This window comes from Lagopus leucura, unplaced genomic scaffold (assembly GCF_019238085.1).
Source record: "Lagopus leucura isolate 7727_CA_CO unplaced genomic scaffold, USGS_WTPT01 Super-Scaffold_100015, whole genome shotgun sequence".
Taxonomy (NCBI): Eukaryota; Metazoa; Chordata; class Aves; order Galliformes; family Phasianidae; genus Lagopus; species Lagopus leucura.
In genome coordinates, this window is record NW_024962269.1 from 14,490,791 (window position 1) to 14,517,799 (window position 27,009).

The 27,009-nt window shown below is 40.3% G+C and overlaps 1 protein-coding gene across 3 annotated transcripts in view; it reads right to left on the reverse strand.

Moving 5' to 3' along the window:
* The window catches only part of ADAMTS17 (ADAM metallopeptidase with thrombospondin type 1 motif 17), a 165,291-nt gene that overhangs the window by 75,730 nt on the left and 62,552 nt on the right, over positions 1-27,009 (reverse strand). For all 3 annotated transcript variants that reach the window (XM_042876110.1, XM_042876109.1, XM_042876111.1), the window contains 2 exons: positions 9,287-9,427; positions 8,444-8,594 (listed from right to left, as the gene is read on the reverse strand). In XM_042876110.1, the coding sequence (XP_042732044.1) occupies positions 8,444-8,594; positions 9,287-9,427 (292 nt within the window). The remainder of the gene's footprint in view (positions 1-8,443; positions 8,595-9,286; positions 9,428-27,009) is intronic.

Here is a 27,009-nt window from a genome sequence, read left to right on the forward strand (position 1 = left end):
CTGCCTGCTGGCTAAACTTCAGAGTAAAACTAGAAAAACTCCTGGGACACCCCCAGGAACATGTCTGGCTGTGGGCCTTCCCACCTTTCACAGTCTCTCATACGTCTGCACAACACATACCGTCTCTGAAGATGGTATTTACCTTGCATGCAGCCCCATCCCAGACACATGCCAGCACAGCCTCACAGCGTGTGAAGCACTACGACCACTCACATGTGGCTCTAGGAAAGTAATCTATTTTAAGGCTCTTTAACTGAGTACTGCAGCTGGAAACGAGAAGCCAGCATTAATTCAGCCAGCTCTTTGCCCACAGGCAATCAGACTAGAGTCTGTTAGTTTCTGGGTTAGCTGTTGCATCACCAGTTACTAAAAGCTGTGTGATTCTGTCCAATGACCTCATATGATCTCAGTGAGAAGAGAATGCTTGCAAAACTCCTCTGTCTCAAGCCTCAAATTATTACCTACAAAGGGAAGCTTCCAAATCTCCAGAACAAAAAGAGAATCCAGTGAATAAAGAGAGCCTACCCCCCAGCTAACAGCTCTACAGAAGCTAGTTCCTTCCCTACACATTCACTCCCCCATCTTAGATTCATCCAAAACCAACAAACTACAACACAACCACCACTACAAAAAAACCTCACAGTTATTTCTTCTGAAAAAGAATTTGTTCCTGCTGCCTGCTGCCCGTTGGAAAGATGGGCAGCTTCTTATTTCCAGGAGCAAAATTAACCACCATGAAACCAATTTTGCTGTCAAAACGAGAGGATTATGAAAGAAGGACTTAGCAAGAACAAATATCCTTAAGGAAGAGAAGCAAGAGACCACTTAACACAAGGGCACACTTATAAATAGACTGGCTTCCAATGAAATATCCGATCTCTTTAATTTTGCCAAGGTTTTGGCTTGGCAAATAGCTAACAGTGAGATAAAACATGCTGATAAACAGAATCCTAATTAACACCTATTAAGTAGAATAAACGCACTCTTCTGTTCAAAGCCCTGTGTATGTGTTTGAAGCCTCACAGCATGCTTCTGAGGAGGCCCTCTTTACACAACACAGTGGGAAAAACAACACCCTCCTTTTCTATGTCAGTGCCATTACTTTGGAATAGATAAACAACAGACAATCTACGTGGATTGCAAAGGAGGTGAGCACTATTGTTTGCCACTGGCGTTTGTGCAGTTTCTTCCTGTTGAAAACTAGATAAAAGGTTCTGAAAATCATAATAGTATAAAATTGGAAAGCGCTTTGGAAGAGGAGCCATTTGCTGTCCCAGATAAGATAACTGTAATACTTGGGTGTATGTATCAGTGGGCAGCTGCTGAGCTTTCTGTAGAGTCGATAATCCAAGGAACAAGTGGTAGGTCCAATAGTGAAAGTGTTTGCATGTCTGTCCAAATGACAGATGTGATCCAAATGTCATGGAAAGGCTCGAGAAATGATCACAAGATCTAACCCAGAATATTCAGGCAGTGGTCAATATCCACTAAGTTCTTGTTTTAACAAAACTGGCCAACAATCCAGCAAACTCATTATACGTACAGCAGTGACAAAGAAGAATGGATCTCTTTGCTGTCGGACAGAAACCACCTCAGTCCATTATTTAAAAAATGAGCCTAAGAAGAGACACAGCTCAAGAAATTTTTTTTAAAAAAAACATCTCTTTGTTTTCACTACCTGACTATGTGCTTCTTCAGAAAAAAACAGAAACTTGAGGGCTCATCAATGCTTTTTAGACAAGCATGGCCTATAACTTTTCTGCTTGGAGCCAACAGACAGATTCCGAGTTGATTCCCCTTTATGTTAGTTTTCATATCAGTGCAATACTGTTAACTCAAAGAATGGCCTCTTCGTCAGCACTTATGGGATTGGAAAGTCATCAACATCGGACTAAGTGCACAGTCAAAGAGTTTGTTTTAACTTCCGAGGAACTGGTCTTTGAGAGTTAAAGTACCCTTGAGGAAATGGCCCTTCAGCGTCAACTACTTTCCGGTGCTACCCTTTTTCCTTGCAGAACAGTACAAAAAATCCATGATAAGAATTTGAGATTTGTTAATGTTCTGTATAAGAGAAAACACAACAAACCGAGACCAGCAAACATGAAGGGTAGCACGCTGGATTTGGTTATCTGAGTAGATGGTTTGATATGCTTTACACCAGTTACCAAGACATGAATCCCTTATGCAATGCACCTAACTCCTTATACCTACATACTAAGAGATTTTCTCATCTACAATCACGATACAATGTTGTATCGTGATACGAAGATTCCTCTTCGTATTTCTGGGAGAGAGAAAAAAAAAATCTACTAAATACCAAAGCAGTAACTACTATGACATACCATGCACACCACAGGCAGATTAGGATGGTTTAAGTTTGAAAGAAATCTATTGGTTATATTCTTCTTTCTAACAGTAGATGATAGTCTAATGATTTGAAAAGCCCAGACAGCTCCTGTTTTGACAACGTTAGCAAAAGCAGTCTCCCTAGGAACTGCCGAAAGCATGCTTACAGACAGGAAGATGAGCCCTGACCCCTCTAGAATGGATGCAGCAGGGACTGTTTGCCAAGTATGCCATCATCTGTCATAGTAAAACTCTGCTCCTAGGGTTCTATGAAAAGCACTGCAGGAGAAATGGCGAGACAAAGAAATGTAAAAATTCCGTGTTGTTCATTTTGAAAGAAAAAAACAAAACTAAAAAAAAACAACAACGGAGGGAATAAATAAAATGGAAACACAGACTGCATTTCTCAGCCATAGGGAAAGAGAAGAGAGGACTAGCAAAAATAAACACGGATATGTACACCCAGTGTTTAGATGTGGCTGTGAAGATTATGGGAGTTTTCTCTTGAAGTGTTTCACAGATGGGAAGTTCCCAGAAGGCCAGTGGGAGAGGTCTGAACGCCCTTCAAGCTTGTTACACACTATTTTCAGGCTGATACTCAATAGTATTTTGGCTAATTTCGTTAAGTTCAAGCTTCAGCTGTAGATGCCACATCACAAGGCTGTACTAATTCCTTCTCCCTCCCTCCCTCTGTGTCTTAATAAGAAAAAGGTAGAATTTCCAAGCTCAAGTGCTTGATTCTTAATAGGCTATCTGTATTATTTTTAAGAGTTTGTTATTTTTATATTCTTAAATTTCCACATTGTATTTTTATAATTTTATTTTGGTTCCCCTCTCTCTTTTTATTTTTCTTTAAACCACTGCACCAGAATGTGTTTTGACCGTGTTCCAAACTGAAACACATACAAAAATTTCTGAAGCATTCCAATAATTGTAAACTGGGCTGTGCTGCCCAGGCAGGAACTCTGCTTCTCTCTCTCTCTCTCTCTATTTCTCTCTCTTAAACAAAAAGTATTTCCACTGAAAATAAAGAGAAAAAGGTCTCTCTGCAAAGTACAGAAGCAGTGAAATAGGACACTTCAGTTTCATATGTTTCAACGTGAAAATAGTCTACATTTTAACAATCTGCATTAGGAAAACTATAAAATACAGTATAGCAATTGAGAAAATTGTTGCCTTTACTTATTAAAAAAATCTTCTAATTTTATTTTTAGAATTTCTAGGCTTCTTCCCTGCAACCCTCAGTTTTTCCAGCTACATTATTATTATATCATCATTTTCCAGATACATTATTATTGTATTTACACAGAAGTTAAAATGTGTGCGTGTGAAAGAAAATTCTGTAGGCACGTCCCTGGTGATATAGAAAATGACAATAACCTCTATTATTTTCAGAGGAAATCAGCTCACAATCTAAATGCCATGTTCTTGTAAATAGTCTATACATTACTAAATAATAGGGCTTGCTATTGTTGTCTGGATCTCACAAATGACTGCAAATAAAGAAAACAGAGCCCTATTGATTCACATGCGTGGAGTCCAAGAGTCCACCCTGGCAGTCTCTTTGTGATTAATATCAAGCCCACAGAAAGACCCCCATTTGCTTATATTATTATTATATTCACCATCAATACCATGAAATATGAAAACTGAAGGGATATTTACAATCCATTTAATTATTACAATTGTTGCTTCTTCTTGTTAATTACAGTTCCTCTTCCCTTACATTTTCTTTTCTGTTCCTTTCCCATTTTAGCCCAGAAGTCTACTCAGCCATGTCTGGCTTACAGTCAATTATGCCTTCTTGTTTCGCGCTGCTGCTTTGCGGCTCTCAGAAACTGGGAGATGCATATATTTATTGCAAAACAACTTCAGTTCAAGGAAAACAGTAGAGCCAATTCTAGCTGTTTTAAATGTTCTAAAATCAGTATCATGTCAAAATCCACATTCCCAGTTACATCCGAGTTGAGTGCCCCTTTTTCAGCAAAAAACTTCCCTGTAGCAATGTTAATCTCTTCCCACATGCCATTTTAGCCTAAGCACAGTTTTGACTCAAAACAATGCTGAAAGATAATGGTTATGTAAAAACCCGCAAAAATGTGTTAATAATAAATAAGCCAAAAGTCATATTAAACAAAAAGCTGAACACTGGATACAAGAGATAGAAATCACATTTTTTCCATTAATATATAATTTCAGTGCAAAAGGCTCTATTAGTAGGCATGCCAGTCTGAAAAATAAACTCTGAGTTCAGATTATACACACAGGATATTTTCATATGAAATTACGATCGGTGCATTTTTATGCATTTCTGAGGAGAAACACCACTTCTGCTTTGAGACAGACTCAGTCATAAAGCATTTATGCTTTTTGTCTCACTGATCGCCTTGCTAAATGAAAGGACAGCAAAGTGTTAAAGTCTACTCTCTGCAGAGGTCTTCGTGGCTCGAGTGGGACAGAAGCCTTTTACTTCCTCCTGCGTGGGGGTCAAATGAATTCACAATACTTGATTCATCACAGAGATCTGAAGAACAGAGGCCAGGCAGGTTGAATTTCCAGTAATTTGCACAACCTAGCATATTGGCCCTGAACTCCCATCAGCATTCAGCAACCAGAGCCCAAAAAGGTCTCTGTGTTCAGGGTACACTGACAATGCACTATGCAGTGTCAAAAGAGCATTTTCTGATTTTGCTCAGAACTTGACAACAGTGGAATCCTTTATCTAATTTCTGCTAACAGCAACTTCTCTCCCTCGAAACAAAAAGGACTGTGCAAACTCTTAGGTGGACCAGAAATCCACTGCAAGAGGGCATGTAATCTTGTTAGTTATTAATCATATAATACCATAATAGAAATAGTACTGTTCAATTAACAGAAATGATTGGTCCCTGCCTGACAACCCTCCAGCCTAAAAGCTCCTTAAACAGTCAACATGCACAAGGACATCTTACCTAACAGAGATGTTACAGAATCTGATCTTGAATTATGCAAGTAAGAAGTCGTATTTTATAACAGCAGACAATTGTAGAGTTGATTATCATGTGCTTACTCTGTTAATTAATGTTTTTTAAAATATTTTTAAATTTAACTATATTAAAATGTAGAGTCAGTGTCCAAATTAAAAAGGAATGCCCAAAGGTATAGTGTACATACAAGTCAGCCTACGTTATAGTTTTTCATTGTTGTTTTACAAATTTGGAACAGGACAGCCAAGACCTACCTTTTTCTGGTTTGGCAAACTGTTACAATTCTGAAGGCCACTAATTTGTATTACCATAGATGGCTTGGTTTGGAAGGGGCCTCAAGGATCATCAAGTTCCAACCCCTGTGCTACAGGCAGGGCCACCAACCTCTGGACCTGGTACTAAACGAGATTGCCAAGGACCCCATCCAACCTGGCCTTGAACACCTCCAGGGATGGAGGTATTATGCCACATGAGTTACCATCAAGAACAAATATGGAAGAGGAACTGTGGAGACTCAATCTGAAATATCAAGATAAGGTTCAATATTCATGGTTTTACTATCAAGTTGGAGCAGTGTCTGAAGTCCAGACGCTGCCAAGCATTTAGGCACCTGGCTCTCTGTGAAAGCAAAGGGTATTATATTCCTTTAAAAATTTGTTTCTTGATGCCATAAGGGGAAAGAGCTTACTGCACAGAAAGTTTCTGTGGGTTCACAAAAAAAGTAAAATTTCGAATTTATCTCTGAAATTTGCTCTACAATCAACTGTACTGTATGCATTTTTGCATATAGGTCTCTAGTTTGCCTGATGTAATTATGTGGCTCAGCTATCCCCAATGCAACATTATGATGTAGGTCTTCTGTTAAGTAAGAAAAGTAGACAGTAGACACATGCCATCATAAAAAGACTGAACAGGCTGATTTCCTGAAGTTTATTTCCTTTTTGTAACAAATATTTACTGTCAAATGTTTATTACTTCTACATTTAGATTTTTTTAAAATACTTTATTGAATTAAAAATACCACATTACCATTGGCTAGAAGAGGAGACAGCTACATTTGCCAATAATTTCTACAGCTAATGCCAATGACTAGTGCCAATTTTTTTTTTTGGTTCATATTTTTGTAGACAGCTTTGAGACTTACAATACAAGCATTCTGCAGATGAAGCATGAGAAACACAAAGGTGAAAAGAAAAAAATCTCTCAGGTCTAAAAGTTTAAGATGATCATTTCCTCAAGATAATTAATTCCATTGCCTTCAAACTCCATTTCAGAGTAGCATAACAGGAGGCAATTATTGACGTAAATTTATAGCATGTGCCATAATTGATCCAAAGCTTCACAGTGTGAATATTAACTCTAATACACGCCTGATAGGGAAAAATAAATACTTCTAAGTGTTTGTCAGCTCTTTTTAATTAGCAGAAGTTGTACAAGGCTTTTCTTTAGAAACTACTAAGGGTTTAGCAAACATCCTTTTTGAGGTGAGATTCTGAGGCAGGGATGGAAGGAAAGAACACAGCTTTTACTGTGTTCTAAGGTTAAAAATCATGGGAGACACAAATACCTGCTGTCTGTATCTTGCAGAGAGGAAAAGCACCTGTTGGTTTGTTATTCTGGCAAGAAATTTGTTCCTGAAACAATTCCAGACTGTACTGGTGGACATGCATGAGAAATGCTGACCACCAAGCAGTAGGCTGACATTCTTCTTAAGCATCGGCCAATCCAGAAACAGAACGTGTTTGGGTTTTTTTCAGTCACAAGGAAAATAGTGAATATCTGTTCCAACACCAATCAAGCTTTGTGACACCCACACAAGTGGAAAAACTTTAACTATCCTAGGTAGATCTGGGATTTTCTTTACAGACCTAAATTCTAACATTTTGCTTCTTGTTTGGTAGTCCCAGTGGTCTGCATTTTCTTGGTGGATCTGGAAAATAGAATCTCTCCAGATTCTTTTCTTACTGTTTTAAATTAGCTTGCTTCCAAATCCAAAACAAATAAAACAACAAATTTGGAACGAAGACCACGTTCCCATGATTTGCACATTTTCAACAGTTTTAGTCATTTGGCACTTAGAAACCTCAGTTATCACTGATTATTATTTTCACTGTTAGAAATGATTTCAGATCTTGAGATTGTTCAGAATGGTATTGAAGGACAATTTACAAGTGGCTAATCAATGACAGCAAGAAACCTGACTACTCTATACCTATCTAGGACAGATTTTGCTCCCAGCTGGCACTGGTTACATGATACAGGGCTTCATGACTTTCTTCTGGGTATTTCTGAGGCCATGATGGATGTCTTTTTCCAGTCCCTATTTGAAGTGAGATGTAGACAAGCTCTGGTGAGGATACAAGACATCTAATTACATGTAAGACTTTAGGAAGAATTTAGATATCTAAGTTCAGAAATTTAGACAAAAGAAAAAAGTCAGAAAAATAAGTTAGGAAAGTTAGGCTGCCTCATCTCAAATACGATCTACTTCTAGAAATACCAAAAATCACTGTTTCTATTATGCTGCCCAGCCATATGATACGAGCCATGTTGCACCCAAAGTGTGACTAAAGATCATTTTGCTTAGAAAACACATAGGAAGGGGCCTGATTCTGCATAAACATTTAATTGATACCACAAAGGAAAAAGTCATTAATATTTCCTTTGCAAGGAGTTAGAGTCAGCTTATAAGGACACTGTAATGGTCCAAAGGTGAAGTCTACTGAAAGATCCACACAGACATCTAGTAGGAGAGCTTTCCTGTGAGAAGATACTTTCATCTCAGCTGAACTATCAGGAAAACAATCTCTATTGAGTCCTTCTGAGAAACAGTGTGGAAAGGGAAGAGTGCCTAAATTAAGAATGAGTACAAACAGAAGTTCTTCTGTGTCTGCTGTGGGACATTAAAAGGACCGATGTGGGGAAAAGAAGGGGACTGCAGAAGTACGTATGTGCTGTTGACATGAAAACCAAAGAAAGCTTGTCTACTGATTTTGTATCAGCAGTGCTAAATACTCCGAAAATCCCACTACAATTCTGAGGAAGGCACAGACTCCTTCACTTCCTCAACATTAAACAGCTGTATTTCCGCATCCCAACCTCATTTCCAGATATACTCCACGAGCTCTTACCTCCATATTTTTACAGAATGTAGCATTGGTCCCAAAGAGGATCTGGCACTGTTCATCGGCACTGTAGTGCATTCCTGGCAGCTTGTGAGGGAGCCGCACTGCATATTGGCTTCGGGGGTCTGTTACTAGCAAACAGGTGCTGACCTTGGACCTGTGGAGTGAGATAATTAAACATGCCTTTAAGGGAAAGCACCTTTGAACTGGAATGTTAGATCACTGCTGTAGAGCAGCTGTTGTCCTATCTTTAATAGGGAATCTGATTACCTTCTATGAAATAGTGATGATTTTCCCAATATCTTTCTGGAAGCTGAATCACTAAGCCTATTAATAGAAAGGTTCTTGAGAACTCATCCTCCACCTCAGGCCTTGAAGCAGAATACACTGCATTTACATCATTCTCTGTAAATATTTGTCTGAAATCTGATGGGGACTCAATTCTGCCCTTAGGCTAAAGCCCAGTAGCTTTACAAGCTTTACAAAGATCCCTAGAAAGCCTTCTATCAAGTCTCACCTGAATCCCCCTAGCTGAATTTTAAGCCCTTGGCTTCTTATCTAGCACAGAAATAAAAGAAAGCTTTTTGCCTTTGTCTTCAAAACAATTTTTGACAAACTGGAATATTTTTGAGTCATCTTCCCTCTGTCAGGGACCAGAGTGGGTTCAGATGCAACTCCTTTTTCAACTTTACACTTTAATGTAAACTTCTCTCATTATTTTCCTTTCACTTCCACCTCTATTCCTAATTATCCATGCTGAATCCATTCCTAGAAATAAAGGCTCTACCTGCTTTCAGAGTTTAAGTGTATGTGTAAGACCACAATGAAAGAGTATGGTGCAATCCTTACTTTAGGAAGTTTTCAAGGTCATCGCGACTGCATGAAGACCAGGAGAGGTCACTGGGGTTCCTGCCCTTGACCCATTCTCCAGACATAATATGAGACCTCCCTGCACAGGGAGGATGATCGTCATCATGGCTCATTCCCATGCTGTTTAATTAAAACAAAACAAGAAAAACGTCTATCAAGTTACCACGTTGGACATTTTCAAATCTCGCAGCTGTTAGCAGAGTCAGGAAGAGGCTACACAAATAATGCAGAAATATTCACCTCATGCTGGAATATGTCTCATGAATAAACTATAGAGTTGTTTATATTTTTTATAATTGTATATATATATGTGTGCATATATGTATAATATATAAAATTAAACTATAAATGGAAGGTTCCTTCAATTTATCCACTGCCTTAACTTCATCCAGGTTCTAATATTTGTTTGCTGGAAGTTTTTAAATGTGCTTCACCTGGGTTTTCCTACTAGAAATTGTAACTACTTGTGGGTTCATGAAGAGTCAGCCTGGATGTAACAGATCTGAAGGATATCTGCTAAAACATCAAAGATAGTATTTACTGAAAATTTGGAATCTCTTTCCCAAATCCAGTGGATACGACTCCTACGACCACGCTGATAAAATGGTCAAACTAACACTAGAGATGGGCCAATTTTGTTGCTCTCTCAGGGTAAATCTGCAGCAGTTCCTCTGTTAAGAAAGATTTCTCTAACTTTGTGGCATTACACCATCTCTCTCATCTAACTCTGAAGTGTTGAGTTTCTGTTTAGATCACACTGTCTGCACTGGCCTTTCGGTCCTAAATTACTCTGTGACCCTATGATGACTCCAACAGCAAAGCTCAGGTAGCCTGAATCAGAATCAAGCTCCCATTTTTGCAAGCACTGTCCAAACAAGCACAGACTGCCCCATGCCAGCAAGAAGAGAATATAACCTACTCAGCAAAACAAGCAATCTAAACAAACAGTACGAATGGTGTAGTACAAATATACTGGGAGGAACTTAAATACATTCACTGAGAATTTTAGTGTTCTAAAACAAAAAGTCTTACTTTAAAAGTTCTCTCCTCTCTACCCCTCAGGACACTTCTGCCATTAGAAATGTCCACCATGGGCTGCTACTGTAAATCACCGTTCAGAGGAGCCTCGCTCTGTTGTCTTTCTAGGAAGGTGAATCTCCTCTGGATGAGGTGAGCCTTCAGGAACAGCTCCAAAGGCAGCAGAGAAGGCTAAATGATGTACACATGTTCCTCTGCTGCACCAGTGAAATGTCGGAAGTCCTAAATGGCAATTCTGCACTCAGCTTATTCGTGCTGCCCAGCAGCAAAAGAAAGTTAAGGATTTTCCATCCTACTTCAAAACGACCATTAAAATTATTTTTGAAGTTATACAGAATAATAACATTTTGAGATGTTAACATCTTTCCTTTGATTCCAACGTGAAGTGGAAAACGGTTTTCAGACAAAATGTGTCTCGTTTGGCCAGGGTCACATTTTAGCAAAGTAACAGCCACCAGTGTTGGGCCAAAAACAGACTAACAGGAACTCTGTAGGTCTCCAACCTGCTGGACTGAGCAGGGCAGAAGCAGTCCCTTAAAAAATGGTATTGGACGCTTTAATGCACGTTATTTCTTCAAGGCTCCTGTTTGCTTTCTGACTACACTCTTGGCTTTGCTTCTTTCCATTTTTGGGATTCAACTGTTCAAAATCTAAACACAACATACATTTCTAGTTGCAATGAACCAAAACCAGCTTCAGCAGCTTGATAATTATGGCTTAGATTAAACCACCAGTTATGCTATTTTTAGCTTAAAGCGAAGATTATACAGCAGTCTATTATTCTAGGTTTATCTCCAGGGACATTATTATTTCTAGCAAAACTACATTTAACAATTTTTAGAAGTTCACAGCTATGCTTGTTTTTAAACCTTTGCGGGTTTTGAACACAGCAGAAACATTAACATCAAGCACATTTTGTTTGATGCAGGCAGGAATAATTTAACAGTCTATTAGTAAGTCTGACTTAAAAACAGCAAAGAGTGAAATTCCTGCTCCGTTGAAGTGAATGGGAGTTTTGCCATTGACTTCAACGTTGCCTGCGTTTCACTCCAAATATTTTACTCATGTTGTTTCTACAAACCGAGAAAACTGTTCACATGCTAGGAAGAAAGTTCCTGCAGTATTCCTGCAATGCAAATAAGCCCGTGTTACTGAACTTGAGGAAGGGAAGACCTGAACACGATGAAGCGAGTCAGGTAAATTTGTTGGAAGTCCTCCAGAGGAAACTTTGCTTGTCTAAAAATGCCAGATTAGAAGGCCTCCTGTAGTCACACTGCAATTGTGTTAACTTTTCTAATGGAAACAATGCAGGTTTCCAAGGTTTCTGCCAGCTTGCCTGCCTTGTGACTGCCACACTGTTGAGGCTTGAACTTATGTCCCCTAGATTTCTGCTCTGACAAGGCTTCTATGGCATGGGACTCAGCAGTGCATGCTCCCATTCTGGTAAGTCCTTGTTGTCAATTCAGCTGTCCCACATACAAAAAAAAAAAAGGTGGAGAAAAACCCACACATCTTCCCAGCTTTCCAACCTGTTTCAGAATCCCTGATTTTATCTTTTCCATGGAAGGCTAGTTTGTTTTAGAGCTCCTTAATTAAGAAATGTTTTAGCTTTCTGATTACTTGTTTGTTGTAATTTATTAAAAATGGGATAATTTTGTTGACAAACAACACAGGCAAGTTACTTATTAGTACACATCTGTCCTTAATTTTATTTTAAACCTGAGTTCATGAAAGACTCCTGCTCAGGAGAAATGCTGAGGCTAATACTCATTGCTCAGATTTGATTTTGCAGGGGTGTTTGACACAAAAAGAACATAATCTCTAAAAAGACTGACTCAGGACTCACGTCTAAGAGCTATTTGCAGGCTTCTTGTGAAATTCTTTCAAGGTTTACTTGTGTGGAAATTGCTGCTTTTCTGAATCACTCTTGGTTTCTCAGCAGAAATTCTTTAAAAAGTCATAAGTGTAGAGGAATTGAGCCTGAGATATTGGTAGGAATCAAAGTAGCCCTGCTAAGTCAGAAGAACCATGCCAGTTTATGTTAGCTTGGGATCTGGCCTCAAGGTATATAAGCAACCTCTACTGGCCCCTCGCTGATGAGTTTCTGTTAGAATGAAACCAGCAACACCTTTGGAGTCTGTTTTAATTGGCAGAGCAGAACTTTTCCCAGCATCTACTTTACCTTACAGTGATTCACTCGAGGAAAGGACTAAATGACCTGCCGGACTAAGGCATACCCTAGCATGCTAACACATTCTTTTCTGAAGTTCAAGGGTCTCCAGTGACAACAAAGGGATCATTTTTTCCTAACCGCATAGTAAATGTAATGCCGTGCTAATTCATTTCATTAATATGCTCCCCTGCTTTTAGCAGGGATAAATCAGACAGAGCATTATGTATTTGTGCTAAACAACAATGCAAGTGCTGATTCAGTATTCTGCCTTTTCTTTGTGATCATCTAATCTTACCTGCTACTCAGAAGTTCACGCGGAATTAGAAGCACATAATCAGTCTCTTGAAATATTCTGTCACGAGAAGGAGTTCTATTCTTACACAAACAGATAATGAAAACGTAGCCAATAAAAATGGCTCTTAGATTAGAAGGCTAAATTGGCACTACATAACCTTGGAGACCCCGTGTGCTGTTCAGGTCATTAGTATCCCTTTTACCAAGGGTGGCAAACACATGCTGCATAATACCTTTTATGTTGCAAAGCCAGCACAGCCATTAGAGATGAGCAAGACTCAGTTTCACTTCGGCTCTTACTACCACAATCATTAAATCCATTCTATGCAGTTAAATATCGGCCTTTGGTTCATCACACTCTCCCTCCTGAAGATAACAAGATTCCACACAGGCAAGCAAGAATGGCTGGGACTGTCAGCTTTTCAGCAGGGTCCCTTCATTGTGTATTTATTCAGAGTAAGCACAATGGGACTCTGGTTTCACACTCCAGATTCTCTTCTAATGTAAATAACGCAACAGTTATCAGTTGAAGACGCAAGGTATCACTGATGGAGTCCCACAGCATATTTATTATTGATTACCATATGTGAGTCCAGAAACAAGCTGACTGACCTGAGCTCTGCCTGTTAACAGAGTCATGACATGGCAAGCTTTATCCCAAGTCGCTACAAGGCAACAAAACCAAATCTCTTTGAAGCTGCTTTTTGCAAAATGAGACTCTGCTATGAATAAAAAACACCACGCAGTCTCTCCATACTCTGGTCTCTCTGAAGCCTGTGCTCCCTTCCAGGACACCACTCTCTGTCAGAGTCTACATAGCAATTAGAATTGGGTCAGCATGCCAGAATTACACTCTGGGCCTGAGCTGGCCAGTTTCTTGTGTAACTCTTTTTTAGCTAAATGCAATTAAGACGTTTGTTTTCCCACAGCAATACTAAATAAATGCACTTGCTTTGTTTATTTTGGTCATTAGTAAAGCTTCTCCTCTAGACAGTAAATGTAACTAAACTGTTCTGTTTACCCTTGGTGCTTTTTCCTATGTTTCCTGTTATTTTTTAAAAGCCTGAGCCAAAGCCTACCAAAGCCTGTGGAAAGCCTTCAATGCACAGTGCACTGCACCTCCAAGTTCTTAGGCCATGTATACAAATCTTCATCAGAACCACTATGACTCTCAACAGGTTTCCTACTAAAAGCCCCACATCTGAGTTTAAGAATAATGCCAAAGGCTGAGGGAAGCTGATTTAAAATACAATTTAAGCTTTTCAAACAGCTGCACGTTTGTGGCTGGTAACAGACCACTGAAAAACCCCAAGGTTTATTGTCACACACTCCCCTTGTGGAAGGGAGAGATTATAAAGTAGGGGGAAGACACACAAGTTTGATGGAAAACATCATCAGCTGTAAAACAAATGCTTTTCTTCAAGCAGAAAGAGACTGGCAAGGTAAATAAAGAAGTATGATGAAGAAAAACCTTAAAAAAAAAACCACACCCAGAAGTGGAAATACCATGAACTACTACTACTCCCTCTGTTTCAAATAAGCACTTCAGCTGCCTATTAATAAGAGATTCTCCACAGCCTCTCTGCAAAAGCCAAACCTTTCCATTGGTCTGCACAGATCTCAGGGTGAGTCAGATGCTGATTCACTTTAGAAATGAGTGGCCATCAGGGCTAGTAAGGCTACCCGAGGTGACCTGGCTGACATTATAGCTGTTTGTTAAACTTGTGCACGACACACAGTTGTCCTCCACACAATCAGCACTCATGCCTAAGTCACCATTTCTCTGAAGGACAATAGAAGAGGATGATCAGCTGTCAACACAGAAAAGAGGAAAGTGGTCTGTCTCTCATGACTACAGGCAGTGTAATCCAAAAGAGAGTCTTTCAATACTTGAAGGACCAACTCACAAATAGTGTAAGCTCAACAAGACATTCAAAAGGAAGGGCTCCTTGGATCCACTTGTCCTGTAGACCAACATGGACTCAAAGAATCAAGCAAAGGTCCTGCTACAAGAATGTAACAGACTGGCATAGAAGGCAGGTTTTTGCATTCTTGGCTGATCCTTATTTGCTGGAAAGCATGCTTTCACTACCCGTGTTTGTAACAGGAGGCTCTCAGCCCTTTTCTAAAGCGTTTTTTTTTGCAAAGCAGCAGTGCTGTAAGAGTTCTGTGCAGTACCAGAAGTTGCATGTTACAGCAGGGTAGGTCACTACCGACCTTCTCAAGAGAGCACATGGGGAAAAGTCATTCCCTGTGACTCACCTTGCCCCAGCACACCCAGAGGTGATCTAGCATTAACCACAAAGCCAGGATTTGGGGCAAATTTCTGCCTAAACCCCATGGTGGCAATTAAATGCACAGGGAGAGCAAACATAACAGCATCCTCACTCAGTGTGAACAGGAAAGAGGAAAACTGTAACTTAACTTGCTCTGGCATTTCAGTGTAGGCAGGATGAGAATACCAAATGGAAAGCCTGCTATTTACATGCCGTGGGCACAAGTCCCACTTTTATCCATATAGAGGACAAAATTCCTCCCACTATTGGGTCTCCATGAATTGTTGAGATGGGAATTTTATCTCTATACTGCATCCAATTTCAGCTACAAAGGAAGATGCTGACATGGAAGGTTATGCAAGGTGCATGAGAACGTTAAGCATGAATATTAAACACAAATCAATGTAGATCACTAAGCAGAGAATGTATGTCAACAGTTCTCAGCAGCTACTGACTTGGGCTGGATTTGAACCAACAACTTAGAAGTGGGAGACAGTATATCACATAATCAAGCCTGTGAGTCGTCCAGTCCCAAATCGAGTTCAATGTTAGGAATTTTTATTAACGTTTGAAATTGAAGCTGTGTCACTGGAAAGATGCCTACTTCTGAACTGGTTCAACATGTTTAACATTTCAATATAAAATGCTGATATCTTGCAAGTTACGAGGCTTCCAACCAGTTGAGAATAACAGGCAGAAGTGAGGCATAACGGAGGCACAGAGGAACAGAGTTGCTCATTAGAGCTGAAATTATAATAGGAGGTGCAATGCAAAATGAGGACAGGAAGTTTAAAGTAAGATTGACCTAGGAAGGTGATGCATCTGTGAAGTAAATGAAGAGATGCAAAGACAGCCAGAGGAGTCAGAAGGGAGTCCAAGTGAGGCTTGGATGGAGGACAAACTAACAAATGCTGGGGAAACACGCTGGGGTGAGCTGCGCTGGGAAAGAGTCACTGAAATAGCTTGCATAACCTTCTTACACAAACAGAGGTCACCAGGTCCATTGGCTTAATGGAAAACAGGCTATTTCACCTTGTGCTTTTCAAAGACATAAACACAGTTATTTAAATATAACTCAACTATTTCAGAGGTACTCTGGTGAGCTGAGATGAAGAGGGGAAGACAACTCTACTTAAAGCATTTAAAGTAATCAAAGACATTTATTATGTACATAATGTTATCCACGTGAGGATGGGTGCTATTGTTTTACTTATCATTTTAAGGCAGTCATGACTAACAGACTCTTACAGTCATAAGCAAGTTTATTCACTCTCTAATGATGAAGTAACCAGATATTTTCTATAGTTATCTGCTCATCAAATAAACAAGAAGTCAGCGACGGCAAGTGAGAACACTTGAATGTCTACGGTGAATAGCAGTGTGGAAAGCTGTGGTTTATTCAGCTGCATGACAGATCCAGCCCTATATGATATGGTTTTGATTTAACAATAATTATTTCTTCTGCCATAGAATCTGTAAGGCAGCAATTATGGGCTTGTGAAGCAAAGGTCATGCAGCACACACTAGAGACTAACACGGCAGAAAAAGGCCCACAGCACTGTTCTCACCCAAGCACTTCATCTGAAAGCCTGCTGCCCCCAGTGGTCCTGGATACCGGTAACTGAGCTGGCCTAACCCCTCTGACATCAGTGGCAGTCCTTCGAGTTGGTTTGATGGAAGTTAGACCAGAGCCATGAAGATGAATCACCTTATGATTACTTCTCCATCAATAACATACTGGTCTACACTATTAACTACGTTTTCCAATAGACATCAAGTTTCTCTCTTGAGATTCCTTGGTGCCTGTTCTGCAGAGGGGCTGCTTCTCAGCAGGACAGGCAGTACTTGAGATATTCCAAAGCTTTTGGTAAGATGAAAGTCTCCAGTTGCAACACAACTGAACACTCACCATCACAATGGTCTGCCTCTGTCACATCTAATTGGTGGGATGCAGTCCTGACATAGCAATGATTCAGTGTTTCTGGTAAGAATAATCAGCAGTGGGTAGTATACAAGGTAGCAGAAAAGGGAGTGCTCCAGCAAATACGAAGTCCTAGGAAAAGCTGAATTTGATCAATACGTGCACAAATAAACTTGGTGGAAACTTCACATTGAAAAGACAGAATTATCTCAAAACAGCACTTCTTTCTCATCTTAACATCCACTAAGGAGTTCAACATAACACCTAAACCAAATCTCTAAACGTGAGAGCTGCCAACCTGTTGCGAGAGCTGTCAGCAGTATGACTTAGACGCAGAAAGGAATGTGATTATGTAGCAGAGTTAACAGTTCAGTACCAGTACAATCTCTCAGAGCACAGGTGGGGTCCTGACCTGTTCAGAATCTCATCTCTTTAAAGGAAGATCTGTAAAGCCACAAAGCAAGGTGTAACTTGCAGTCACGAGGGGGTGAGCATGTAAAGGCTTCAGCAGTCCTCTCCTCTACTACATATAGACTCAAATAGTTTGACCATGTTAATGTAGAAAGGAACACAGCTGAGCACAAGCAATGAGCACGTAGGAAAGGCTTATGCAATGAATCCAATCATAGGAATACTGTCCAGCATCATACAGCAACGACTGCCCAGGGCTAAATGTGCTCCTTCTCTGCCCTTACATCCTCCGAAGAGGATCAGGAGCTCACCACACTTACAGTAACAGTTTCACAGTCTTTTATGAGCTCATGACAGTTCACAGAGATTTCCTACCCAGCCTTTCTTTTTGGCACTATGAGCCTCACCATCATCATCTTACAGCATGTACATTTCTACACCCTCTGCATCCCCAGAGACCCACCCCATCTTCACAGCAGTCATTCAACCATATGATCTGCATTTCTACTTCTTTTCCTTGCCAACAATGCACAGAGACAACAACAGCAGCACCACTAAGAGTCACGGACTGTTATAACAGTCTGAAGACTGTTGAAGGGGTGAACGCTATACAAAAACTACTCATACCATACATCAAAGTGACTGCTGACTAGAAAGGCTGAATAATAAAGCTTCTCTCCAGCTACTTGCCATGATCACTGTTGAGCTGTGAGCCTAAAGCAGGAATAAAGTTATCTGAGGGTCAAAGTGTAACATCTCCATGAAAAATGTATATATTCAGCCATTCCCTTGGCCTCCATAAGATTTGACCCACTTCCTGGGCATGAAAAATGTATGCTTTCTTTCTCTCTTTCTCTCTTTCCTTCCCTCTCTCACTTTCTTCAGTCTGGTTTCAGAAAGGAGCACCACGTATGAAAAAAAACACACAGCAGTGGGCAGAGAAAAACTGCACATTTCTCTTTTTTTTTTTTCCTTATGGTAAGCAAAAGCTTCTGCACTCCATCTGCAGCTCCTTGTATGCAGAGAACACCCTGGTGCATCACAGCAGTAACATGCTGAAATATAACAAGCTGCTTGCTTTCAGCACTGCCAGGAAGTGGGTGAGAACAAAACCCCACAAAATGTGACTTGCATTTCCTCAACAGATGAAAAGTAAATATAAATCGTAGGGTGTGAAAAAGACAAAACCCTGATTCAGATGGGTGGGAGACTTGTTCGTGTGCTACGGAATACAGACAAGAGCTCAGTGAGAACAGCTGACAGCTTTGTCCTTCAAGATGTTACCAACCTAAGAAGTAAGCTGCAAGTAATCACCTGAGTGCGCTCCCCTGAAACTTCAAAGAAAACAGCGAAAGCCTCCAGTCAACTTCATTAATTACTGAGAATAAAACCGGAACCAAGAGATGCAACATAAGACGCTCTTAAAAGAAAAATCTCCAGAGAAAGGAGAAACACTGAGCATATTTGTTAAATATGTGCAACACGAGTAACCACAGATGTCCCACACTACCCCACCAGGAAGCCACCCACTACTGAGCAATGGGGAAAAGGCCGCCTGAGGAACACACTGTTCCTGTGGAATCAGGAATGCTGGCTGTCTTCCCCAGGCTTGGAGATGAATTCTGCATTCATGAAGGTGGGAATGAGGAGATGGCAAACTTCAAAAGACAGAGGCATGAAGTAACTGTAACGTGCGTAATTCTACCAGCACCAACTCTTCAAAAGTCCCCAGAGAAGCCAGAGGATACACGCTTCCAGAACAGTAGCAACCCTGTTCACGGGGAAGAAGTATTTTTCAGCCTCTTTCTTTTATTCTTTCTTTTGATGTAGGTTGTCAATCATTGTGGAGTTGCAGACCTAGTGCAAAAAAATGATATGATGTGATATGATATCTCACACCAAGTCACCAACAAGTCAGGTGAACGCAGGGGACAGTAACAAACCCACGTGTTCTCTTTTGCTTCCAAGAATGAAAAAAAGGAAATCTTTCTAGAAGAAAACGTTGCACAGGGAACATGTGACCCAATTCTGCTAGTTCCAGTTATAACCCAACAATGGATCATTTTGCAAGAGCCAAAACCCTTCTGTTGAAGGCACCTGCTGCAAGGATATTTTATTTTTCAGTTGTATCCTTGTCACAGCCATTCCCACCAACACAGGCATGCTTCTACCCCTACCAGAAATTTTGTTTCTAATAATGCTCCCCTTATGTACAAGCTCCCTTAACTCCTGGGATTTTCATGATGGTGCTTCAGGGGGAAAAAAAAAGCCATAATCATTGCATCATCCGGCCTTGGCTGTTAAATGACTTAACAGTTCAGAACACTATGTTACTTGTCTCACTTGTTCCATCAGAGGGGAGACTTGATATCAAACAAGAACACTGCAAATTACGGCTTGGTATCAAAGCTCTTTTGAAGTGATACGTTCAGAGCAGTACTGAACTGGAATTCTTTGGGTACTGGAGATGCTTGGTGGCAAACCTCAAGGAACATGAAGCCGAGACTGCTTTCATATTGTAAAAGAACATCACGTGAAGAAAGGTAAAAAAGGCAACTTGACGAGAGATATTATTGCTCTGAATGACCTCGGCTTGAATGTGCTAATTTGAAAATGAATTACAGAGAAACATAAAACCCTTCTTACAGGAGCCTGCTCATATAATCCAGAGAAGGTGCACACAATAATGCATTTTACAAACTGGTAAGGTTTAAAATACTGTACAGTTTTCAGAATAAGCCTCCAAATGTGTACTGTAGCAATAAGGGAATAAAAAGAAAATATCAACAGACACAGTAAGACATAAAATATATATACATACATATACTCAGTGGAGAAGATGACACTTAAAAATGAACAGATGGGAGTTGATACTTGTGCACATGAGCAGAAAAGTAGAAGTAACTATTATAATGCTCCTGTGGGAAAACCAAGTTTTCCACATGCTTGTTCAGAGCTACTCAATGCAGGCAATCTGCATTTTTAGCAGAAGTCAAACAGCAATGATCACAGTGTGCAATGATCACAATGGATGCTAGACAAGAGTTCTGTCTTCCTGAGCTAATTCTACCACATGTCAAGCTGCAAGCAGTTCTAATTCAGATAAAGAAAGTGTTAGGACGGATCTTACGCACTGAAAGGTGCTTTTGAGAGGAAGGAAGGAAGGAAGATGTGCTTTTTCCTCTTTTTCTGAAGTCTGAAGACTACCCAAAGCAGGAAGCCAACTATTCGTACAAAGCATTTCCTTATACTTCCTAGTTTTAATGTTCATAATTAAAATGAATATTAAAAATATATATATTGGAAGTTTGCCATTTTACCAGTGATCTTCATAATGATGCTGGTAAACAGCAAGCTGGCAGCAGGTGGAAAAGACAGGCAGATTCTGGATTCTCATGGGCAGGTGAGCACCAGCTGCTAGAGACTGGACATCAGAAATTTCTGCAGTGTCAAACTGTGCCATACACAGGTAAGATCTGCCATGCAAAATAAGCATTGTGGTAGAATTTGGAGGAGAGAAGGAAAGCAGATAAAAAACTCTCATTACTAAAAAGCTCAACATACTAAACTAATCAGAAAGGAAGGAAACTTTTCAAACCAAGAAAATTCAGGGAGAACAAACCATTACACAGATCAGAGCAAACAAGAACCAAAGCAAAAAATCTGAGAGAACTTCAGGGCTTCTCTTCTAGAAAATGGGGTTCAAGCAATGAGAAAAACATGACAGAACTCCCTGTCGGCACCTTAGGAGGACTTAGAAATGGAAAGCAGTCACTGGGAACAAACGAGTCCTGTTTATTTTGTTTGTCCAGTAACAACTTCTTGATGAATTTTATTCTACAACACAACTGCAGTCAAAGAGGCAGCCAACCTTGTTCCACTACCGTGCTGCCTTCCACTGACATAATGGTAAAGGGAACCGCATTTTTAGAAGCAACATCATTTCCATTGGCATTGCTGCTGCTGAGTTACGACAGAAAGCTTTTCCAATGACAGTCTGGGATTTATCATCTTCCACAGAAATGCAGTCATTTTCACCTGGAACCTGTCGAACTCAGCAGGCCAGGCAGACAGCCTGGGTTTCAAGCTATTGGAACTCAGCTGCTAGTGGAAAAGTAAATACTTCAGCTAGATTGCTGCCCTTGTTTAAGAACAAATGATTATTTGGTAAATGGCACTTGCAAACCCAATAATTCCTGTGTTTCTGTGTGCTGTGGAGGTCATACAATGGAGGCTTGTGCTGTTCCTATGCTCTGGGTCACTGGGGCCACACGGCTGTTGCCAGCAAAGCCAGTAAAGTATGAAACCAGAATCCCAGTAGCAGGAAGCATATAAAGGATTTGCCAAATCGTTATAGCCCAGCTATTATACATGGCCTTGGCTTACTCAGCAGAATTACCCTTCAAAAAGAAAGACATAGCTGGCAAAGCCACAAAGCTGTTGATAAAATGAAACTGCGTTGTCTGAGAGTTTCTAAATAACTGTTGTTTGCTTGTTTGGCACAGTTTTATTAGGATAAGTAAAGCTGTACAAGATGCTCAAAAACAAAGAAATTAGTGGGTCTGTGACAGGACATTGCTTCACTGCACTGACATCTTTCACAAAGCATAGAGTAAAACCATAGAAATCCTTGCCCAAAACCACACAAATGCTTGCCACAAGCATCCACGAAGCAATTGGAGGTAGATGTTCCCATGCACAGTTCCAATGTGGTTTACTCCAATGCTATAAACAGACAATCAAACTCAGAAGACAACAAGAATGAGAAAATACACACGTGACAGAGGGAAGGCACCTCACCACTACGCTAGGATTATCAGGTTTATTCATTACAGCTGCAAATACCTTGCAGTTTTATACACAACTTAAACAAAACTAATCATATGATCCAGAGGCTAGCACATGATCAAACCCCTCCATTTCTCCTTCACAGTTTCTGATTTCCCCAGAATTTCTGCCTGCTTCAAATTCTACTCAACTTCTACCAAGTAACTTCACACCTTTAGCCCTGCACTCAAACTGATCATCCACGAGGACGCACGTATGATTCTGATCTTACTAAAACAACTTGCCCAGCCAAAGTTAACAGCAGCAATGTTCCACTTCTGGAATTCAATATGACAGAAGATATACAAACTAAGATAACTTATGGTAGGCACAGACACATGGTCTATGTACTGGTGCTCCACCTCGACCTGTTTCTCAACGTCTCAAGTCAAACCACCCATACCTGCAGAAGTTTCCACTGATCTGTTGTTACTTATTTACATGTGTTTAGATCTGTATCTGCCTTTGATCTCTGCTTCCCTGTGACAAACCCAGGATGCAGTTTTCAGAAAACTGTCGTCAAACTACTAATATTAAGCTTAGGTGTACAATAATTTTCTTTCGGTCTCAGTGTGTTACTGAAGTGGAATAAGCATCCACTGACAATTTGGGTTGCATCTACTTATCTTTCAAAATCAGTGTGTTATGAAATAGTTATTTAGGCTTGATCATGCTAATTTTGATGTATAAAGATACATTATGAATTAGACAGTGTTTCATTATGTCTGCGTGGAGCTGTGCAGAGGAGCAGTTTAACTGTGAAAATGTGCTTGTAATTATCTGCAGAAGAAGAATGAAACCTGGGAGGAGGGGAATAAGGGAGCATGGGAACAGAGGGACATTCCACAACTGATTTACAACACAAATGGCAGAAAATAAAATTAGCAACTCCAGGGTGGGTACAGACTGCTGCCAGCATTTTTGGCCAGCCTCAGGGTATGTCTACACAGCAGTCAGTCACTCCCAAGAATCCCAGGGCTGCAGTGTACTGGAACAGCAATACTCAAGTGAGATTAAAATGGAGTGTGCTGGCACTAGCAGAATTTAGTTGAGACACTAACTGTCTGAAAGAAACTGTGCAGCTACTTAGGAAGTCTTGGTGCAACAACACAGTTACTAGTACCTGAGCTTGTCAGAGTAAAGCTTGCATGGGATCACATCAATTTCTGGTCCCCCACAGGATCCAACTGACCTTGATTTCCAACCCCTACAAGGGCAGACACGAGTTCCAGCACATTGTCTTCTGCAGCATGGTCAAAGCAGCCACAATGACTTTTATAAAGGCACAGAAGGAATTGCACCACTGCTCCCACAAGACGGAATCTACACTCAAGCCACCAGCAATGCCATCAGAGAGACATACACAGCCACAAGGCAGCCATCAAACAGCCACCATCCCTGAGCCATCAAGTAAATGGCACTAAGCTACAGAGCAATGAGATCAGCACCTCTTTGCTAGGTGGTTTTCTATATGGTAGAACATACATGGACAGGAGTGAGTAAGATACGCCTGTTGGCAACTAGAGTCTTGGACTACATGCTGAAATACTACTCTGGAGGTCTTGAGCATCCATATGAAACTTTTCAGTTCAAAAATGCATTATGATGAAATCTTTATGCACTGGAGGGAAGATGTTAATTTCCTGTTTGGTTCTTAGGAAGTATGCTTCTACACCTGCACCACACTGACCCGGACTTGGCATTGCAAGTTGTCACAGGACTTTTTTCTGTACGTGCTTTGCTTCAGCTGAAGACACGCTCAGCCTACAATATTTTCCTGTCCTGCCTTACAGCCATTTCCATGGCAGAATCTCCCTGCTGGGTGCTGCACTGGAACAGCAAGATTTTTAACAAGATTATTAGCATAGATATCAGGCCATAGAGGAAACATCCAGAGACCATTCTACCCTTACAAGCAACGCCATTATTCTTTGAAACACACCGCAAAAGCCATGCTTAATTATGCAGCAAATAATTACACACCTTAAAGTCATGTTAACCAAAATGGATCAATCATTACTTACATCTAAAGCAAATCATTGTTACAGTCAGAAACCTGATGGTTCTAAATTCTTCTCTTTGCTGATTCCAAATCCAGAGCTCTTAGATTTGTGTACTAGAGGCATTTTTCTTTTTCTTTTCTTTTCTTTTTTTTTTTTTTTAAACCTTTGGACTCATTTTTGTTCTCATCTGTTTCAGCTTGAAGTCTGAGGCCGTGCAGTTTCAGCCTGCTGGCAACAGACTGCATCTTGCTTATTGTTAGTTGATTTTGATTCACTTTCTTAAGGGCATCTGACACAGCGTGGCTTCCAGCCATACCACCTCTGGCTGTGCTCTTACCATCTAGGCAGTGCCAGGTTCCTCTAGCTCATGAATGGGAATCTTCTCTCCCCACCCAAGTCTCCCTCCAGCCCACTACAGGAAAGCCAAGGCTGTTGAAATAAAAAAAAATAATAAAAAATCCAACAACAAAAAAAAGCAAGAATGGCAACAAAGCTGGTATTGTCCTGAAAATCAACTGGCTACAGCCCACCCACTTCATTTAGGATAACAGATACAAGGATGAAGCCCAGTTTTTTGTTGGGGAAAACAAAAACAAACTTATTTGCCTTTTTCTTTGAAGGATGTCTTGAAAATGGTAACAATGTCACTGCTGTAGGGCCAAAGAGAACCAGGGAGGTGAAAACGGCACTATTTTTCTAAATGCCACAGTCATTCAGGGTGGTCCTTGGGGTATAAATCTGAGATTAACTTCATGGGGGATGAGAGAAGCACTATTCAGGATCTCCCTGGATCCAGTAGGGCATTTTTAAACTCGATCTAGCTGCCCAACTAGTCTAAGGAAAGAGAAGAGTAAGAAAGTTTTCAAGAAATTAAGCTGTCTCTAATTTGGAAACCTTGGAATTAAAGTTTTTGAAACTTCAGGGGCCACTATGATTACCATCTTTTGTGTAGCTCAGAACACAGCACTCCACACAGCAATAACTGGATAAAAACCAACTAACTGTGGTTACATTAAAGTGTGTTACTTTAAAAAACATCCAATACTGACAATGCTGAATGAAGGAACAATGCTTGCTGAGGGTCCTGTCATATATGCAAAAAAATCGTGATTTGTAGCCTCATCATATATTCAGAACTCTTTACCCTGTCTGCTGTGGTCTCATAATAGAAAATTTCTCCTCCTAGGCTCTTTGTAAGGAGAACTGTATCTGATTACAAATGGCTGCTCCTTTTGTGAACAAAACTCTCACTTCAGATTTAGGGATGTAAAAACAACAGGCAAGTTATGCCACTCATCCCAACATCAAGCAACAGACATCTACAGGGTAAGCCTGAAGATGAATTTTTATAGGACACATAAACAACATCCTGACTGACCTATTTAATAACGTCTCCATGTTTTCAGTGCAGCTGTCTGTAACAGTGTTTTTGCAGAGAGTCCAAGTGACATTAGTGGTAGGTTAGGAACTTGATGCATCAATTAGTAATCTATTCACTTTTTCCAAAGTCTACATCAGAAACAATCTGTGAATGCCAAATTGAGCTTCTGATCTCCATGGACACTTGTTAGTCTTAGGGCAAAAAGTAATAAATCTTAGCTCTTCAACACCCTTAAAGAAATCGGCCCTCAATAAATCTCACAATTATGGGTCTCCAAAACTTGTATTTTTGCCCACGTGGATGTAGGTTTGGGTTGGATTTTTTTTTTTTAATAAAATTTTAAAAAACCTGCATTTACTTTTCCTTGATTTTTCTTTTTAAAATTGAAGCTGATCTCAGCTTCTCTATCTCTATCTCTGCAGTGAGTTTCCTTACATATCAAAATCACTTTCAATGCTTCTACCACTTTGAAGGTAAAGTCAGCAAACAATCTTCATATTTGCACAAGACTTGCTGAAACAGGATTGCTCAGAGCACCCTGTTACAGTTCAAAACCAAGAGAAAAAGGAGAGGCCTGAAACTTAGTAAGATGAATGAAAAGATTGACTTCAAGGCTAGAAAGGCACCAGTAAACTGATCCATCTGAAATAACTAGCCAGGCCAACGGTAGATGACAGCACAGTGGGGTGATCTTCATGCTCAGAGACTGATGAGAGACAGACAGCAAGACAGCATTTTTTTTTCCTTTGACATGAATCATGATTTGATTAGCATGCACATGGATGGGCTTAACTGAGAGAAGAGTAGGCAGAAGGACTCTCTAAGTTCCTCCAGCACCCCACAGCCTTCCTAACTTCTCTTGCCTGAGCCTGTTCTAGTCCCTTTTACCTCAGTAAAGGGGCCCATGATGCAGTTTTGTTCCAAAATGCAATCACTTCAGCCACTTGTCCCTCTTCACCTGCAACCTTTATTTAACCTTTCCATCTCCTCCCACAGCAGCATCCGTAACTCTGCTGAAGCCAATGATTCTCTGCACAGGAAAGAACTCACTTGTCTGAATCCTCCAGCCCACGTCATGCTCTGCTAACCTCTTTTTTCAGACATCTCATATGCACCACTTGAAATAGCTTTCCGTGATGGAGAAAATAAAAAAAGAAAAACAAAAGAGAAAGGCCTTACCACCAAGAGTGGTAGCTCAGAAAAGAAAATAGAGTTTGCTACTTAGTTCACAGATGGAGAGTTGTATCCAAAAGCATTACATCCCTTATTTGTGTTGTGAATTTTTTGCAAGGCATTATTGGAAAACAGCTTGACAGCTCTTCTGGGAAATTTGGCAAATGCCATGGCAGAGCAGCCTCAGCCTTTTACACAGCTGGAT